Below are 19,443 nucleotides of genomic sequence, written 5' to 3'. Positions count from 1 at the left end.
GTATGATTCATTGAAAATTGTTTGTGTCTAGGATCAATAGAGACAGACTATGTGCTCTTTCTAGGTTCCCTTTAGCTTTATGATTTTAAAAGGAAAATAGCTTAAAACTCTTGAGAGTCCCTTGGACTGCAAGGAGATCCAACCAGTCCATTCTAAAGGAGATCAGCCCTGGGATTTCTTTGGAAGGAATGATGCTAAAGCTGAAACTCCAGTACTTTGGCCACCTCATGTGAAGAGCTGACTCATTGGAAAAGACTGTGATGCTGGGAGGATTGGGGGCAGGAGGAGAAAGGGACGACAGAGGATGAGATGGCTTGATGGTATCACCGACACAATGGACGTGAGTTTGAGTGAACTCTGGGAGTTTGGTGATGGACAGGGAGGCCTGGCGTGCTGCGATTCATGGTGTCGCAAAGTCGGACATGACTGAGCGACTGGACTGAAGTACTGACACCTCCCAGCACCAAGAGGCATTGGATTAGGGTCCATTGTAATGACCATATCTTAACGTAGTGTATCTGGTTGTTGTTGTTCAGTCACTAAATTGTGTCCGACTCTGCACCCCGTGGACTACAGCACACCAGGCTTCCCTGTCCTTCACTGCCTCCCCGAGTTTGTTCAAACTCATGTCCATTGTGTCGGTGATGTGTCCCACCACTTCATCCTCTGTCGCTCCCTTCTCCTGCCTTCACTCTGTCCCAGCATCAGGGTCTTTTCCAGTGAGTGGGCTCTTTGAATCAGGTGGCCCAAGTATTGGAGCTTCAGCTTTAGCATCAGTCCCTCCCAGTGAATATTCAGGATTGATTTCCTTTAGGATTGACTGGTTTGATCTCCTTGCTGCCCAAGGGACTCTCAAGAGTCTTCAGCACCCCAGTTCAAAAGCATCAATTCTTCTGCACTCACCTTATTTATGGTCCAACTCTCACATCTGTACACGACTACTGGAAAAACTGTAGCTTTGACTATATGGGCCTTTGTCAGCAGAGTGATGTCTCTGCTTTTTAATAAGCTGAATAGGTTTGTCATCGCTTTCCTTCTAAGGAGCAAGCATCTTGTAATTTTGTGGCTACAGTCAGGAGTGACCCCATTTCCAGACGAGGTCACACTGTGAGATACTGTGGACTCCAAATCCGCAGGTCTTAAGAATTTTGAGGGAATGTCATTCAGCATAATGAAACACACCTAAAACTCAGAGGATTTATAGATTTTTGGAGAACTTAATTCAGTATACATCTTGGGATAACTTCATCTACCCTCACACAGTCTTTCAGAGGTACCTGGCACCTTTCAGTTCCTGAGCAGTGTTGTATACATAAGCCAGTCCCATCCTCTCAGCCCTGGAGGGTTGGAGGTAGTGGTGGGAAGGCTTTAGCAGATGCCTACAATGGTACTGAGCATTGTGGTGCATGGAATGGGAACCAAATAAGAAGTTCAAGATCGAGGCCATAGCATGTCTTCATACCATATGTCTTCTCCCTGTCCTCTTTGTTTTGAACCCACCTCACCCCCCCACCCCCCCTCTACCACCCCCACCCCCACCCCGCTGTTCAACTGAGTCCATTTCTCTTCACATTCAGAGCCATCCTGGACCAAGCCCTCTTCTCTCCTTTCAGCTCTTCCCACTCTGCCCACCATCCTCAGATGGGGCAGAAACAGGAACTCTGTTGAAGCTGCTTCCCACCCATTGCAGTACCCTGGCCTGATCATTACTTCTCACTTAGAACAGGATTCCTGTGGCTTCTGGAATTAGAACTTGGGCCTACATCAACTTTCTTAATATTCCCCACTTAAGAGGTCCCATGTGACACATGGGGGGCAAATAGCATTCAGTAATTTCTTTCTGTCCCGAGTCTTAGGCCCTTTGATTCAGATGACCACGCACATGCAGGAAGGCCGCTGGATGGTACGGGCACATATCAGGGCTTCACGAGGCCTGACACCTGGACTCTTAAGCAGCTCATGACTTAGAAGCTTAGAAATGAAAGCCACTTGAGGCTTCTGGGGAAAGGGTAGTGTTCACAGCGTTTCTTAGCCATCCCACAGATTGGATGTCAAAGACATGGAGTCAGTGGTGACACCCTCAGCAGCATCTTTTGCCCCAGCTGCCACTCCAGCTTGAGAACTTGCATTATTATGGCCGAACCAAGGGGACTCTGTGCAAACCATTCCTGTCCAGACTCCCCTGACTTTCTATCCTGTGTGCTTATGGTGGCTCAGACTTCTCTAGTGAAGAAGCCTTGCCCTGACAGCAGTCTCTGTCCCACAGATGCATCAGGTTGAAGACATTGCTGTTTCATCTCTTTGCCATGAGTTGTAAAATGATGAGACACATCCCTTGATTATCAGACTTATGCTTGGCTGATAATAACAGACTTCATTCGTGGTGGATAATTGAGAATGGCACCCCTAATTGTGCTGCTGTGCCACAGAAGGAAAACAGGGTTTTGAAAGCCTTGCTCTTAAATCCTGCAGAGGGGCCACATTTGGGTGCTTATTCAGCCAAATCCATTGGGCTAACCTGCGGCTCAGTCTCATGTGTTACAGGATCTTACTGGATACATTTCTGTTCTAATCTTTATGCTCATTTTATCTTTTCTCCCTACCCCCTTTTTCACTTACTCAATTCCCATATTCATTTATCTATGCATCAAGTATAACTTTTTTTCTTATTTCGAGAACACTCAAGTCCATCATAGAAAAATTAGAAGCAGCCAATAAGAAAAAAAAAAAAGAAAATTCTTTTTACTCAACATGTCACCACCTGGAGAAAACTGCTGTCGGTGAATATTCCATTCCCAGTTTTTTAATGCACATTTTTAAAAGCTTGTATTGTTCACTTAATGATATTTGGGAGTAGACTTTATGTCCATAGAAATTCATCAGCTTGTATGACTGGATGGAAGAATCACAATTTATTTAACCAGGCACACGTCATTGGTCATTTCTTTCATTTCTGATTTTTCAACTCTTAGAAACAGTGTTGTAGGGAATGTCTTTGTAACCAAATATTTGTACACATCCTCAATTGTTTTCTTAGGAAAAATTCCTAAAAATGGAATCACTGGGTCAAAATAACAAATGTATATTGTCTTTGACTTTGTATTGTGAAAACTTTAAATATATATACCATATAGACAGAACTCGGAGAAGGCAATGGCACCCCACTCCAGTACTCTTGCCTGGAAAATCCCATGGACGGAGGAGCCTGGTAGGCTGCAGTCCATGGGGTCGCTGAGAGTCAGACATGACTCAGCGACTTCACTTTCACTTTTCACTTTCATGCATTGGAGAAGGAAATGGCAACCCACTCCAGTGTTCTTGCCTTGAGAATCCCAGGGACGGGGAGCCTGGTAGGCTGCCGTCCATGGGGTCACACAGAGTCGGACACGACTAAAGTGACGCAACAGCAGCAGCATAGACAGAACTCGCATGTACTCACCCATTCAAAAATGACCAGCTCTTGGCCAGTCTACACCCCCACCTACTTCCTCTAGTTCCTGCGTTATTCAGAGACAGATCTAAAACATCATGCCAGAAAGATTTTTTTTTTCTGTCGAATAGCACTGGTATTTGAAAATGGGAGAGGAAATGAATTGCTAGAAAGGAAGAAAAGGTTAACAGTTTGTCTACATTATCTACTGTGGTGTTTGGGCTGTATTCATTTTCCTGCCATATCTGGGCTCAGAACTCATTGTTTGTCTTCTGGATTCCTGAAACAATCAGGAGTAACCAGACTCCTTTTTTCTTTCTCCCCCTTTGGATAGGTATATGTGTTTTTAAGCTGTTTCAAGCTTGCCAAATTATGCTTCAGAAAGGCTAATCAAATGAACAGTTCTGCCAGAGTCATGTAGGAGTATCCACACTGTGGATAAAGTTTTAGTTCCTTGGGAATCAACTGGAGGTTAGGATTTGGGGCTTTCACTGTGGTGGCGCAGGTTCAATCCCTAATCTGGGGACCAAGATCCTGCAAGCCAAGCTGTGCGTGCCCTGGGCTCCACCCACCCCCATACCCCTTCCCCCGCAAAAGGTTTTGGCTTCCCCGTCCCTTCTTCCTTTTTTCCTTCCTTTATCTCTTTCTTTCTTTCCTGACCCCAACAAAAGTATATCTCATTGTTCTTTTAATTAGAACTTCAGTTCAGTTCAGTTGCTCAGTCGTGTCCGACTCTGCAACCCCATGAACTGCAGCACGCCAGGCCTCCTTGTCCATCACCAACTCCCGGAGTCCACCCAAACCCATGTCCATCGAGTCAATGATGCCATCAACCATCTCATCCTCTGTCGTCCCCTTCTCCTCCTGCCCTCAGTCTTTCCCAGTATCAGGGTCTTTTCCAGTGAGTTTGTTATTAATGACCTTAGAGCTCCGCCCGCCTCACTCGCAGTTTCCTCACTGCATTTCCTCTCTGTAAGTTGCCTTTTGCTAACTTTTCTATTGAGCTGTTTGTCTTTTTAAAATTGTGTTCATCTACTTATGTTAATCGCATGGCATTCTATGTAGGGCAGTGAATTGCTATGAATACTTTTTTGGGGGACTAAGAGAACATATGCTGCATTTGTGTGAAGGAATAAGTGTGTTTTATAAAACTAACAGCCCAGAGCAGTAAGTCACCATCAGCAGTGGGACAAGAATGGAGTGAGACCTGCTGGTGTGGGCACGGGGCCTGGGAGAGGCGAGGGTATCCAGGCAGGGAGAGGGGAGACTTCCACATGTCTTTTCCCCTGCAGTCTTCACAGTCATCCACAAGGCAGGTAAAGCAGGAAAAGCAGGTATTATTCCCATTTCACAGTGCCTGGTGCCAGGGCACACCTTAACACGATCTTCCATGTCCCAGTCCGGGGATTTTTCTACCATATCACACTGATTCATATGTTTATTCGTAAAAGACAAGTAGAACATCAAAATATATCAGCTATCATTATTTATGAAACAAAAACTTTTTTTTTCTACAGCGTGAAGGCCCAGGACCGGGTCATTATGACTTGAAAATACCTTCAGCAGGTTCTGTAACTTCTTGTTTTCAATCCAGAGTACCTCGATTCTTGCCTGCCTGTTCAGTAAGTGTCCTAAAAGGCAGATATGGTTGTAGGTGTTGTGGCTGCTGTGGGGGGTGGGGTGGGGGGTGGAGTGGGCATTGGGAATGGGATGGGAGCCGTAGAGTTGTATACAATTCTAGTGTGCACGTGTGTGTGCCAAGTTGCTTTAGTTGTGTCCTACTCATTGTGACCCTATGGACTGTAGTCCACCAGGCTCGTCTGTCCATGGGATTCTCCAGGCATGAATACTAGAATGGGTTGCCATGCCCTCCTCCGGGGGATCTTCCCAAACCAGGGATCGAACCTGCATCTCTTATGTCTCCTGCGTTGTCAGGCAGGTTCTTTACCACTGGGAAGCCCCACAGTTCTAGTGTATATACATTAAGATTGCTTGATAAGGCAGCAGAGTATCGAGCTCACTAAATAAGCCCTCAGCCAGCTTCAGGCTTAAAGTGACTCCAGGCCCAAAGACCATGGCTGAATTATGAGTCCAGGTGAGAACAGCCAGCACAGGGATTAGCCATCAACGTTATGTCCTGGCTGCTTTGTGGGGAAACCCCTCTAACAAATAGAGGCCAGCGGTGGGCCCGTACAGAACTGCCGTGCTGTGCGTGTGCCTTCTGGGAACGGAAAGTCACAGCAGAAACATTGTCTTTGAACCAAAGCAGACTCTTGAGTCCTGACCCATCATCCTGCCCCCGAGGACTGAGGACAGACAGGGAAGAGGCTTGAGTCCATGGAGATATGCAAGGAGGTAGATTCTGGGAGGGGGTGAGAGCCTCGGAGGCCTAGAGGAGACCAAGAAAGATGGCAGAAGCACAACATGGAGCTTATGAATGTGGCTTGGGTTGTTTGTTTCATTATTTAAAGTTTTCATTCCTGTGGCCTTGTTGTTCCTCAGTCTGAAAGTCCCCCAGACTCACTGGTTTGTAGCCGGATTTGAGATGGTTAATTCGGTCTTTCTCCAGAGGAAGATTGGGGAGGCCCTACCGGAAAGACTAAAGACAGACAGACAGACAGACAGCTGGAGGCTAGTGGTTCTGTTCAGCAGATCCTCATACCCTAGTGGCATGATCATGATCCAAACAGATTGTCAGTCAAGCTCACAGGGCTGAGCTTCTTCAGGAAGTTGGAGTCATGCTAACCAAAATCCCAAGAGACTGATGGAGAAGCCGGAAGGTGGTGGTATTCCTTTACAAGTGTCTAGCGAGGGGGCTGGTGTCTAGAGCCGGTGCTCCATGGGGCGTCTCCCCTTGTAGGAAACTAGGAAGGAAGCCAAAAAACAGCGGAGTTTGCTTGGTAGCAGTGACATCAGGGTTGGGGGACAGAGCTGGATGTTCACAAGGTCTGAGGACTACGGCCGGCAGCTTCCCGAAGGATGGCCTTTTGGGGTGCAGGCCCCCGAACCTCCTGTTCAGGCACTGGCCTTCCTGGACTCCACACACAGGCAGCTTCCTCATTAAGAGCACTAACAAGGGCTTCAGCTTCCTTTGACGTCTGGCCAGGACTTGATTAGATTCCCAAGCTGCTCCTTTGCATTTGGCCAGGGAAACATCCTGTCATTTAAAGCAGCTTCTGCAGGCAGCTGACCTCGTGCACCCTGGGCTGACCGCTCTGGTAATCTTGTTTGTACTCTCTCTGCTTCCTGCAGAGATAGCAAACTGCAGGGAAGGATGGCAGTGACAAGCTGGTGATAATAGGGACTCATAATAGTGGTGGTGACTGGTGTGTGGAGTGGTACTTGCTGCCAGCCTGGCAGGTGCTGTCTGTCCCTGGGGGCCCCCCGTGAACCTCAAAACCTTATTTGATGGGTGAGGAGTAGGAAGCATGTGTCATATCGAGCCATTCATGGTTGGATACATGGCCTTGAATCCATAGGACTTGAATCCAGGCCTGTCTGACATTAAGACCCTTTCCTTAACCATACATAGAGGTACCGTTGTCTCTCTAAGATAAAATTTTGGGGTATTCAAGAATATTGCGTGCACCTCAGTATAGACAACACTGACCTAAGAAATCAACGAGAATGACATTCATTGGCATCTTACCATGACATAAGAGGAGCTTTGTTTAAATAGTTGGTTGAATAATTTTTCAAGAGTCATGCATGGGTGTGAGAGTTGGACTGTAAAGAGAGCTGAGTGCTGAAGAGTTGATGCTTTTGAACAGTCGTGTTGGAGAAGACTCTTGTGAGTCCCTTGGACAGCAAGGAGATCAAACCAGTCAATCCTAAAGGAAATCAGTCTTGATTCATTGGAAGGACTGATGCTGAAGCTGAAATTCCAATACTTTGGCCACCTGATACGAAGAACTGACTCCTTGGAAAAGACCCCGATGCTGGGAAAGATTGAAGGCAGGAGGAGAAGGGGACGACAGAGAATGAGATGGTTGATGGCATCACCGACTCGATGGACATGAGTTTGAGTAAACTCTGGGAGTTGGTGATGGAGAGGGAAGCCTGGCGTGCTGCAGTCCATGGGGTCGCAAAGAATCAGACATGACTGAACTGAACTGAATTTTTCAAGCATTTCATCAAAGTGAAAACAGGGCTTTTCAAAATGAGAACTCATCCATCCCTTGCGCCTGAGGGCCATGGGCCTTGGTAGTACTGCATCTCACTGTTTGTACTGGGGAAGATGATGGAAACGCAGGAGTTTGGGCTTCTGAGGTCGACTGTTCAGGCTCAGAATCCATCCTCTCCAACCCATGACCGCTAGAGTGAAGTCACTGGGGGCACTGGCATTCACAGGGACGGGGTGCCCCAAAGAAAGTGTGTCCTGAGGTGTGGGGGAAGAGTGAGCCCGCCTCCCCTGGGCTGTCGCTTGCTTGTCTGCCCTTCTCTCAGCATCTCTGCAGCCTTGGGGAGAGCCGGGGACCGGAGCAGGCCTCCTGGGACAGGAGCCGAGGACAGGCTCCAGTTCTCAGGTGCACAGGCCTCAGCCCGGACCAGCGCAGCCCTCGTCTCCCTCTGTGGGGGTTTGCCAGCCATGCCCGAGTCCACAGCCGAGCTCAGGAGGCTCTAGGTTCTGGTGTCACTATATCATCACTTGTTCTCTGCTGTGTTTTCAGAAAACCCCCGGCCCGGGAGCATATACAGCTTCAGCACAATTCCCCAAGCAGCCCCGCACCATAGCCAAAATGGGCCGAGAACACAGCCTTTTCTTCAATAACACAATTGGCTTTTAAAATAAATAAACCCCACCTTGGCCCTAAGCAGCTCTTGAGTTTTTAGTAAGTTCTGTTTTGTCTCCTCTTTAGGAGAGTTTGACCACAGACCATATTCGATTGCCTGGTCTGACCGACCAGCCCACTTATCTGGAATAGTTCCAGCAAAATGTCCAGTTCCCTCTCAGAAGTCTCCTGGTTTGAACAGTAAATTATATGCTCTCTCTGTGTATTGTCAGAGGGTGTGTCCCTGGACTGCTCTCACAGCACCCGGACGGGCCCTGAGGTGTCAGCTGGGCTCTGCCGCCTTGGGCTCTCTAGCTGAGTCTCCACTGCACTGAGGTGGTCATTCCTCCTGGACTCCTGGAGGCTTCAACAAGGGCCATCCTGAACTTGACGGGAACCCAATAGTTTTTTCTCTATCTCACCTCCCTGAAAAGAACAATATTGCTTCAGCCTGATGAGCATTTGTGGTTTCAAGTTAACAAAAATATTTTGACGATATGCTCCGGGCCAGGCGCTGTGCTGGGGGTGGGGAGTGGAGGTTAAGACAAAGATGAACGAAGCATGTGACTGAATTTAGGGTGGGTTAAAGGGGAGACAAGGCCAGAAAGGTAGTTTGGAATAGTTTCCGGCTCAAGGAAGGCTTTGAGAACCATGCCGAGAACCATGCCAAGGACCTCTTCCTGGTTACCTTGTGCGTGCGGCTCAGGGGTGGCTGTCATGTGGACGGCAGTCCCACCGGGAAGACACACCCTAGGCTCAGGAAACTGCGAGATTACTGCGCCCAGTGCATGGAGGAGCGATCCTGACATCGAGGGCCCCAGGCGCTCAGCAGAGACAGGGCAGCACTGCCCCAGTGGGGAAGGGTGGCTGCATGCGGCCGGCAGCTTGGCTGGCACCCCTGGGACCAGGAGACTGAGACAGGCAGAGAGGAGAGGGAAGAAAGTGGAGGGCAAGGAACCCTTTTGAGTGAAACGCAGGAAGAGACATTTGCTGGAGGGGAACAGAGGGAGACAGGCCCAGCTAGAGTGGAGGGTGCAGGCGGAGCAGGAAGGGGTTGGGCGAGGCGCAGATCACAGGCCCAGCAGTCAGCACTGCTCACGGACTCCAGCCAGGGCATGGGCTCGGGAAATGACGTCAGGAGAAAGGAAGGATGGGGAGACTACAGAGTCATTCATCAGTAATAGGAAGGAATCTTTTTAACTAAAAGAAAGAAAATCTAATATAAATCCTTATATTTTATTATATTGAGAAAAACCCAGTTCTCTAGTCTTATAAATACCATTGTAAAGTAGGCATTGGGGACAAGGAAGGGGAGGCCTGCATCTCCCATCTGGGTTTATCCACGTTTTGTTTTTATGGAAGAGACTCCCTGCATTGCGTTCCTTCAGAGCAGAAAATGGCCCCTTGGAGGATGAGGCGGCTGCCTCGGGTGGCTGCTCTTGCCCCACTTTGATCAGCAGATGGCCACAGGGCAGCTTTATTCTCCAAGTGGGTCAGAGGCCCCTGCAGGATCAGAAGGTAATGCTGGCGGTTCTGACGGAGGGCGTTTTCTCCAGGAGCAGTGGGCCAGGTTGTGCCTGGCGCTCAGGGCAGTGGGGGCAGGGCTCTAGAAGGAGCGAGGTGAGCGGTGATCACATCTGTTTTGGGGCTTGTGGGTGGAAGGTCAGGGCAACCCTCACGCTGGCAGGGGCAGGAGGGAGACTGTGCTGCACGTCTGTGGGGGTATCTCCCGACAGCAGAGCGACCCAGGGGCGTGAGGGGGAGCGGTTCCTCCCCCCCTCCCTCAGCCTCCCGCTGTTTCTCCCTCAGGCTGGCTGTGTTGGGTCTAACACTGCTTTCTGTTCATGTCACGCCCTAAAGAATGTCACCAGCCCCTCCTGATTCCACTGCGGGGTTCCCAGGAGAGAGAATCTAGTTGGCCAGCTTGGGTCAGGGGTCCACCCTGGTCCCTCCAGATCTGGCCAGGAGGGCCTCGGCCCCTGGGGCAGACAGACACAGCTGCAGGGGCCCAGCTGCATCTTGTGTGTAGGTGGGGTGGAGGGCAGCTCTCCCATGTTCTAGAAGAGAATGAAGACCCTTTCAGCATAAGAAGCAGGGGATGGCTCTTGCCTGGTCTGCAAGAAGGGGGTTTGGGAGGCCTGCCAGGACGTCGACTGGAGGTGGAACGGCGAGAGAACATTCTGCAGGGCCACCCGGACACCCTGGAGTCTTGAGTCTGCACTAACGTCGTCCTCGGCTCCGTGGCTTCCGTCGTCTGTCTGGAGCCGGGGGGACCTCAGTACTGTCCTCCCTAGCAGCCTTGCCCCTGTCTGTAACACAGCCCTCTGCCTCCTCTGTGACTCAGGTGATATGACAGAAGCTGTGCCCTAGGTGCTAGCAGCAGGGCTGGCTGCGCCCGGCAGTGAGGAGAGCAGTGTTTGCTTCCGCTCTTTGACATCTTCCGGCATTTTAAATAGTACTTCATACAAGTAGTGGGAGGCGTTCCCAAATAGCCCGGAGGGATTCTGGGTGGCTTTTTCCTGCCACGAGCCTAAAACCGGGACAGCGTTTGAAGAGCAGGGCCTCCTCCTGTCTTTTCCAACGTGGAGAGACTGGACAGACTGGACTGGCTGACTTTGAGCTTGAGCTCCGAGAGGGGATATTAACACCTAGCAGCTACAGCCACTGTGCGCATCCGGGGACAGGTCCAGACTGAGTTAGAAAAGCCCAGAGATGGAAGGGAATGTGGTGTTTATCCCACATCCCCGAGGGGCCTTCTCTCCAGGGTCCCTCTGGCCTCCTGCGTGGACCACTGTGATGCTTGCTTCTCGAGGTCCCTGCCCTGGCTTCCCTGAGCATCCCTTGGTCCTCTCCCCTCCCACTCACTTGCCCCAGTTGCCCTTGGAATTTGGCTTCAACCAAAGGGAATGGCTCATCTTCGCTGCAAATATCATCTGCTGTTGCCCTGTGAAATTCCCTCCGCATTGAGTCAGAGCATGTCAGAAGTCACCACACTGATGGGGACAGCTTGTCTCCTCCCTTCTCTTCTCCTCTTTCCCTCCTCCTCATCCACACTGTGAACGCCCCCTCACTGCTTTCTAGGCCCATAGAGGACACCTTCCAGACCCAGAGACCAAGGGCCACAGGTTGCTCAGGCAACCGGCCCTGCCTCCAGCACCACCTCTCACTTGCCCGGTGCCACCCGCCTCAAAACAGCACGAGCTGCCTGGACTCCAGTCCTCAAGCCTAGAATCACTTTGGAAGCCCTGTTATCTTGAAAACACATTCCACAAGTTCCAAATCAGTTGTTTTAAGCTGCATTTTAGAATCCCCTGGGGAGACTTTAAAACTCTCACAGCCTGGCAATTGCCCGCCATCATCAAACTCATTGGTAAGATTCAGACCCAGTAGTTTTTGTTCCCCCTTCCCATCCCCACACCCAGGTGATTGCAATGATTGGCCAAGATTGAGAATATCTGCTGGGACAGTGTGAAAACACCAATCACCAGTAACTAGGTGGGGCCACAGGTAGTCCTCCAACCCATAAAAGTTTAAGACAGGGCCGCCGTTGCCCTGAGAAGTCACACTTTCCGGCTCAGAAGAAGAGATTGGCCCGTGTTGGTGTCTGGCTGAGTCCTGAGGGAAGAGGGCGGGGCTGGACCGGACTGAGTGAAGCAGGTTGCTGGTGCATTCTAGTGGAGGCCGTTCTGCATAGAGAGGTGAGCAGGGCCTGAACCCAGCCACTCTTGCCAGCCTGATTCTAGGCTGGGCACCTTACAGATCTTTGGTTTTGGCCCAAGGGCAGGGCTGCAGGCATGCAGAATCCGCTGGGCGCAAACGGAGGGGTTTGAGTTCTGGATTGATGACCACAGGGGCTGGGTGGGCTTGTGGGGGCCACTGCCAGAGACCCAGATCCTGGCCTGGCTCGTCTGCCATCTCCCTGGTGAAGACGCGACTGTGGATGGTAGGATGAGCCAAAGCTGACAGAGGCCTGGATGTTGAGGGTGGCAAGTAAGCGATGGGTCAGGGACAGATGGAGGAGGAGCCAGAGGAAGGGGAGGCCCGTGGGGTGGACACATGAAGGCTGTCTCTTAGTAGGTCTTTGCGTTGCCTTAATGACGACACCCTTGGCCGTATCAGAGCCCAGAACAGGATGTCACCCTTCTGAGGAGAGAGAGGGGCTCAGAGAGGCCCATCCAGCAGTGGAGGGAGGTGGCAATGTGGCTGCTTTGGGTCAGAGTGTAGCTTAATCCCTGAGAACTGTAGGTAGCAAACAGGGCTCAGACCCAGTGGCAGTACATCTCTGGTCACCAGAGTGGGCTTGGCGGGAGGCAAGGAGGCAGGGACCTGTGCCCCCCACTTAACTGAGCAGCCTGGGAAGGGGCCGGGATGCTCGGAAACATGCCTGGCACAGTCACAGCTAATCAGGCTTCTGATCACCAGCCCCTCCTGGGCTGGGCATGGGAGCTGGACTGCAGAGTACCCCCATGCCCAGGGAGCTCACTAACGAAATTATGTGTGTTAGTTTCCAGTGGCTGCTGTTACAATTGCCACAGACGTTGGTGCTTAAATCAACACAGATTTATTCTCTTACTGTTCAGGAGGTCAGGGGTCCCCAAATCAGTCTCACTGGGCTAAAGTCAAGGTGGTGGTGTTCAGTCACTCAGTCGTCTCCCTACTGTTTGCGACCCCATGGACTGCAACATGCCAGGCTTCCCTGTCCATCACCATCTCCTGGAGCTTGCTCAAGCTCATATCCATTGAGTCGGTGATGCCATCTAAGCATCTCATCCTCTGTCATCCCCTTCTCCTGCCTTTAGTCTTTCCTAGCATCAGGGTCTTTTCTAATGAGTCGGCTCTTCGCATCAGGTGGCCAAAGTATTGGAGCTTCAGCATCAGTCCTTCCAACAACTATTTAGGATTGATTTCTTCAGGATTGACTGGTTTGATTTCTTTGCAGTCCAAGGGACTCCCAAGAGTCTTCAACACCATAGTTCAAAAGCATCAATTCTTCAGTGCTCAGCTTTCTTTATGGTCCAGCTCTCACATCCATACATGACTACTGGAAAAACCATAGCCTTGACTAGACGGACCTTTGTTGGCAAAGTAATGTCTCTGCTTTTTAATACACTGTCTAGGTTTGTCATAACTTGTCTATTCAGGTTTGTGCCCATCTTTTAATTTTGTGGCTGCAGTCACCATCTGCAGTGGTTTTTGGAGCCCAAGAAAATAAAGTCTGTCACTGTTTCCATTGTTTCCCCATGTATTTGCCATCAAGTGATGGGACCGGATGCCATGATCTTCGTTTTTTGAACGTTGAGGTGTAGGCCAGGTTTTTCACTCCCCTTTGCCCTTCATCAAGAGGCTCTTTAGTTCCTCTTCGCTTTCTGCCATAAGAGTGGTGTCATCTGCGTATCCTGAGGCCTGAGGCCAGTGTTGGATTGTGGGCTCTGGGGTCATAAGAGTTGGGATCTACTGAGGAATGGGTGAATGTCCCAGTGCCTACTATAGTGTTAGCACACAGATGCTTACTGAATACTGTACTTTATTGAGGTATAGTTGATACAATATGATGTTTCTGGTGTACAGCATAATGATTTACCATTTTTAAAGGTTATGCTCCATTTATAATTATCATGAAATATTGGCCATAATTCCTGTCATATTATATATCCTTACAGCTTATTTATTTTATACATCATTGTTTGTGCCTCTTAACCCTCTACCCCTTCCCTCTCCTCACTGGTAACCACTAGTTTCCTCTCCATATCTTAAGCCTGTTTCTTTTTTGCTATAGTCACGAGTTTGTGTTAGTTTTTGGACTCCACATATAAGTGATATCATACAGTATTTGTCTTTCTCTGTCTGACATATTTCACCGAGCAGAATACCTTCCAGGCCCATCCGTGTTGTTGTAAATGCCAAATTTTCACTCTTCTATGGCTGAATAGTATTCTATTGTGTATACGTACCACATCTTTTGTTTATAGACATTTAGGTTGCTTCCATATCTTAGCAATTAAAAAAAAATTTATTTATTTATTTGGTTGCAGCATGTGGGATCTAGTTCCCTGACCAGGGCCTGAACCAGGGCCCTCTGCAGTGGGAGCTCAGAATCTTAGTCACTAGACCACCAGGGAAGTCCCGTATCTTAGCAATTGTAAATAATGCTATTTACAATTGGCTGTTGGAGTGCATGTATCTTTTTGAATTCGTGTTTTTGTTTTTTTCAGTTTGGATATATATGCAGAGGAGAATTGCTGGATCATGTGGTGGTTCTATTTTGAGCTTTTTGAGAGGTCTCCATGCTGTTTCCACAGTGGCTGCACCGATTCACATTGCTACATTGCCACCAACAGTGTAGGAGGGCTCTCTTTTGTCCATGTCCTTGCCAGCATTTGTTATTTGTGTTCTTCTTGATAGCAGTCATTCTAAGAGGTGTGAGGTGGTATCTCATTGTGGTTTTAATGTGCATTTCTCTGATTAACGATATTCAGAATCTTTTCATGTGCATACTGGCCATCTGTGTATCTTCTTTGGAGAAATGTCTATTCAGGTTTGTGCCCATTTTTTAATCAGGTTTTTTTTTATGTTGAGTTATATGAGCTGTTTTTATATTTTGTATATTAACCCCTTATTGGTCATGTCATTTGCAAATATTTTCTCTCATTCAGTAGGTTATCTTTTCATTTTGTCAATGGTTTCCTTTGCTGTACGAAAGCTTTTACTTAAGGTCCTATTTTTAATTTTAACTTTGTTAACACCAAAAGCATTTTGTATTGGGGTGTAGTTGATTAACGATGTTGTGGTAGCTTCAGGTGAATGCTTTTATTTCTTTTGTCTTAGGGGACAGACTCAAAATCTGTTGGTACAATTTATGTCAGAAAATGTTCTGCCTACATCTTCTTCTGGGAGTTTTATGGTTTCTGGTATTACATTTAGGTCTCTAATTCACTTTGAATTTATTTTTGTAAATAATATGGGGAAAATGTTCTGATTTCATTATTTTACATGTAGCTGTCTAGTTTTCCCAGCACCACTTACTGAAGAGATGGTCTTTTCCTCATTGTATATTCTTCTTTGTCATAGATTAATTGCCCATAAGTTTGTGGGTTTATTTCTGGGCTATTTTTAAAAATATTAATTTTTATTTATTTATTTGGTGGTGCCAGATCTTAGTTGCATGGCATGTGAACTCTTAGCTGTGGCACGTGTAATCTAATTCCCTGACTGGGGATTGGACCCCAGCCCTCTGTATTGGGAGTTTTAGCCACTGGAGAACCAGGGAAGTCCCTGGGCTCTCTTTTTGTTCCACTGGTCTGTGAGTCTGATTTTTGTGCTAGCATACTATCTTGATTATTGAAACTTTATAGCATAGTCTGAAGTCAGGGAGTATGATACCTCCAGTTTTATCCTTCTTTTCTCAAGATTGTTTGGCTTTCCTGTTTCATAACGTCTTTTATATTATGGAAGTTCCTTTTATTTTGAACTGCAAAGAATTGTCTGGGGAAGGACTGTTAGCCTAAATAACCTCAGCCATTTTTGGTGTTTGGTCCTGACAAAAGTCATCTGAAATGAATTAAGTTTTTTGAAAGAGAAGATAAAAAAATGTATTACTGATTTTAGAAATCATTCCTGGAAGGTTGACCTTAAGACTGCAGATGTTAGATGTTATAAACAAGCTCTGTAAGATCACTTAGAGAGCAGTCATGTTGGAAGTTCCCTGGCAGTCCAGCGGTGAACGGACTTGGCACTTTCAATGCCATGGGCCCAGGTTCAATCCCTGGTTGGGGAACTAAGATCCCACAAGCTGTGAGACCTGGCCAAGAATTTTTAAACAGTAAAAAAAAGTCACCTTAAAAGTTATGGGGAATGGGGTTGGGTGGGTGGACAATGCTCCTAATATTTTACTTATATTAGAAGTAAATAATGGCTTCTAATATGTGGCTCCAGGGGTCACATTATTCCAAAAATTTAAATATGCTCTATCTTATATGGAAATGAAGCTTCTGGAAAGTTGTGTTTAATGATGCATGTATCGATAGTGTAGATGAAGATCCTAATGGTGAAGATATATGAGTATTTTTTTGGCTGTGCTGGGTCTTCATCATGGCGCATGAGCTTTTCATTGCTGCGCATGGACTTTCTCTAGTTGCAGCGAATGGGGTCTGCTTTCTCGTGGTGGCGTGTGGGCTGCTTCTTGTGATGGCATCTCTCATTGTGGAGCATGGGCTCTAGGCGTGTAGGCTCAGTAGTCGTGTTTGCAAGGGCTCAACAGTTGCAACATGTGGGCTTAGTTGGGGATCCTAATTCCCCAACCAGCCATTGAACCCCAGTCACCTGCATTGGCAGGTGGATTCTTAACCACTGGCCACCAGGGAAGTCCCTCTAAAATAATTTATAAAATGAGATTAAGCATACATACAGTTTTATTAAGAGAATATAGTAAATTAAGAACTGTAGGCCCTTGAACAGCCATGATATACAAGTTGGGACCTGGGGACAGGGAGCTGGGGAATACACCTATGCTGTGACCTGTACACAGCGAAGGGATCCATCTCAGGCATCAGAGCTGACACCTGAGGCAGCTGGTCTTTGCCGTGGTGTCCCCACGCCTGCTCTGGTCCCCGTTTCAGCATACATGTGCTCCTCCTCTGGTTGGCAGGTGTCCCAGGAAGAATGCAGTAGACGAGGTTCTCGCATGCAGACTGCCTGCATGTCGACCACTGCCCTGGAGTATGGGGGTCTTTGGGCAAGTCACCTCACCTTCTTGCACTGACTTCCTGCAAGATGGGCTTTTGCCACACCCACCTGTGCCCCTTTGCCTCTGGTCAGAGCTCCTCCCCCTAAAGGTGGGTACCTTGGCATGTGCCCCCCAAAGGCTGGTCTCCAGGTGTACACTGAGAGGAGAGTGTGCCTCTCTGGGAATGGGCAGAGTCACCAGGAAGAGATGCACCCAAGGTCCCTTAAGTCGTGAGGGGTCATTGCAAGGACCAGGGGGAAAGGATTCAGATGGGAATCTTGACCTCAGGCTGCAGGAGTGGGAAAGGTTGTCTGGGACAGAATCGATGAAACTCTTGGGCTTCCATCATTTTCTGCCCCCTTGAAAATGGGCATCCATTTCTGTTTGGAGCTCTCTGTCTTTACAGATTCACCTGCTCTGCATTTTTTAATCTTCCTGACTCTTCCGACCAGCTCGTGTGTGTGTGTGTGTGTGTGTGTGTGTGTGTGCTAAGTCACTTCAGTTGTTTCCAACTCTTTGTGACCCATGGATTTTAGCCTACTAGGATCCTCCAGGTCAGAATACTGGAGTGGGTTGCCATGCCCTCCTCCAGGGGGTCTTCCTACCCAGGGATTGAATCCATGTCTCTTACGGCTCCTGCATCGGCAGGCAGGTTCTTTACCACTAGTGCCGCCTGTGAAGCCTCCAACCAGCTCCTCTCCTTTCTTTCTGACCTGCAGTTTCTACTGCTTTTCAACCTCTGCTCCAGCCACGAACTGCCTTTTCTTTTTTAATTTTTTTTTTGCATCATTAAAAAAAATGCAATTTATTATTATTTTGCCACACCATGCAGCATGTGGGAATCTTAATTCCTTAACCAGGGATCAAACCCATGCCCCTGTAATGGAAGCACAGAATCTTAAGCACTGGACTGCCAGGGAAGTCCCCAAACTGCTTCTTTCTCCGACTATATTGACACCTCAGAGGCCAGACCCTCTGCAGCCTTCAGCTCTGTCAATGTCGTGAAGGGCAAAGAGAGGGAGAGGAGCTGTTGCAGATGAAAGGAAACCGGAGATGTGACAGCTAAGTGGAGTATGGGATCTTGGGTTGGGGGAAGACAGGGCTGCAAAGAAGAGTGGTGGCATATGAATGGGAGAGGAGAGAAAATACTGCGTCAGGGCAAATTCCTTCATTTGTTAACTGTGCTGTGGTTACGTAAGACGAGACCCTTTGTTCTTAACAAACCACTGAATTATTAAGGGGTAAAGGGGCATGATTTATGCAACCTATTCTCAAACGGTTCGGGTTGGGGTGGGGGGAGAAACGTTTTTAAAAGAGGCCCACAATGGCTGACTTCTTGCCAAATTCCAAAGAGACAGTTAAAAGGGGAAGACAGTGAGTGTGAGGGAGGAGGGGGAGTCACGGCAGGCTGGGGGCCTCTCCGCTCGGGGGCCCCTGCCACCTCCTGGGTGGTGGGCCGGTGCACAGAGGAGGAACTTTGGTTCTGGAAACCACCCGTGGCCCAATCAGCTGGTGCGCAGGCTGGGGGGGGGGGGGTGTCACATGACCTGGTGCACAGCCCCTGTGGTGACCTTTTCTTGTTTCTGGTTTGCCTGGCGTCTTGAGAACCCTCTTGCTTTTGCGGTGACTTTCCAACTTCTTGAGTGATCTCTGTTTCAGAAACCTCCTCTCTGGCTGCAGAGAGGGCGAGGGCAGCAGGCAGCATGGGCTGTTCTCCCCTGGAAGTGTGGGTCTTGGGCTGTGGGCTGCAGCTGCTGGTGCAGTGGGGTGGGTGGGGGGTGGGGTTCTGGACCCGTGTATCTGCCCCTGTGACACTTGAGCAGAGGATTCCTGGTGATACATGTTTCCATGGATCCCAAAGGGGTCATTCTGCTGCCTCGGTGACAGGCGCTACCTGCCTCTCTCCCATCCGATGAGCTGGGGCGGGCTCTATGGGCAGGGACCTTACTCTCAGCTTGGCTGTGTTCCAAGCAGTGAGCGGAGGCACCATAACTGTATCACCTTTCACGGGGACAAAACTCACTTCCCTAGGTTGTTGACTACCAGAGGAGCAATGTCAGAGAGAGTTCACAGATAAGCAAAGTGCCTTATACTAATTAGTATATTGCAGGGAGAATGTTAGGATTGTCATCAAGAGCCAGGACAGGAGCCTCACAGTGTACCATAAAGTGGCAGTGATAGGGAGGGGCAAGGGTGGGGGCCAATTCTGTTGTCTGTCTCCTCCAGCAGGACCTCCATCTCACCCAGGGCCCAGGAGGGCTTGAGGAAGTGATGGGCTGATGCAGGGTCTCAGAAGGGGCCCGTTACTGCTCACCCAGAGTTCCAGCTGCTCAAGCAGCTGGATTTTGTGTCCTGAGGCCCATGTCCTCTGGTCACAGCTGATTGTCATTAGAGACCCATGGAAAAATGAGTGGGACCAATGGGATCCTCACACCCAAGAATCTAAGCTAAGCTGTGCAGAGGGGCTGCAGCCAGGGTATGTGGATTGAATGCAGTCCTTTGGGAGCATCTCTGAGTGA

General features: G+C 48.8%; 1 protein-coding gene and 1 non-coding gene across 6 annotated transcripts in view; both read left to right on the top strand.

The window, feature by feature from the left end:
- Positions 1-18,452, top strand: part of STPG4 (sperm-tail PG-rich repeat containing 4) — a 49,325-nt gene extending 30,873 nt beyond the window's left edge. Inside the window, exons 6-7 of one of the 5 annotated variants that reach the window (XM_061432283.1) lie at positions 4,948-5,052; positions 8,290-18,452. In XM_061432283.1, coding sequence (XP_061288267.1) covers positions 4,948-5,052; positions 8,290-8,355 — 171 coding nt within the window. In that variant the 3' untranslated portion in view covers positions 8,356-18,452. Of the gene's footprint in view, positions 1-4,947; positions 5,053-5,932 lie in introns of all 5 variants that reach the window. The other 4 variants (XM_061432281.1, XM_061432280.1, XM_061432285.1 and 1 more) reach the window with 4 other exon arrangements.
- Positions 15,902-15,976, top strand: TRNAE-UUC (transfer RNA glutamic acid (anticodon UUC)). Its single transcript has one exon. It is a non-coding gene; the product is annotated as a tRNA-Glu (tRNA).
- Positions 18,453-19,443: the final 991 nt, after the last annotated feature.

Source organism: Bos javanicus, chromosome 11 (assembly GCF_032452875.1).
Source record: "Bos javanicus breed banteng chromosome 11, ARS-OSU_banteng_1.0, whole genome shotgun sequence".
Classification (NCBI taxonomy): Eukaryota; Metazoa; Chordata; class Mammalia; order Artiodactyla; family Bovidae; genus Bos; species Bos javanicus.
This window is presented reverse-complemented; position numbering and strand designations above follow the sequence as displayed.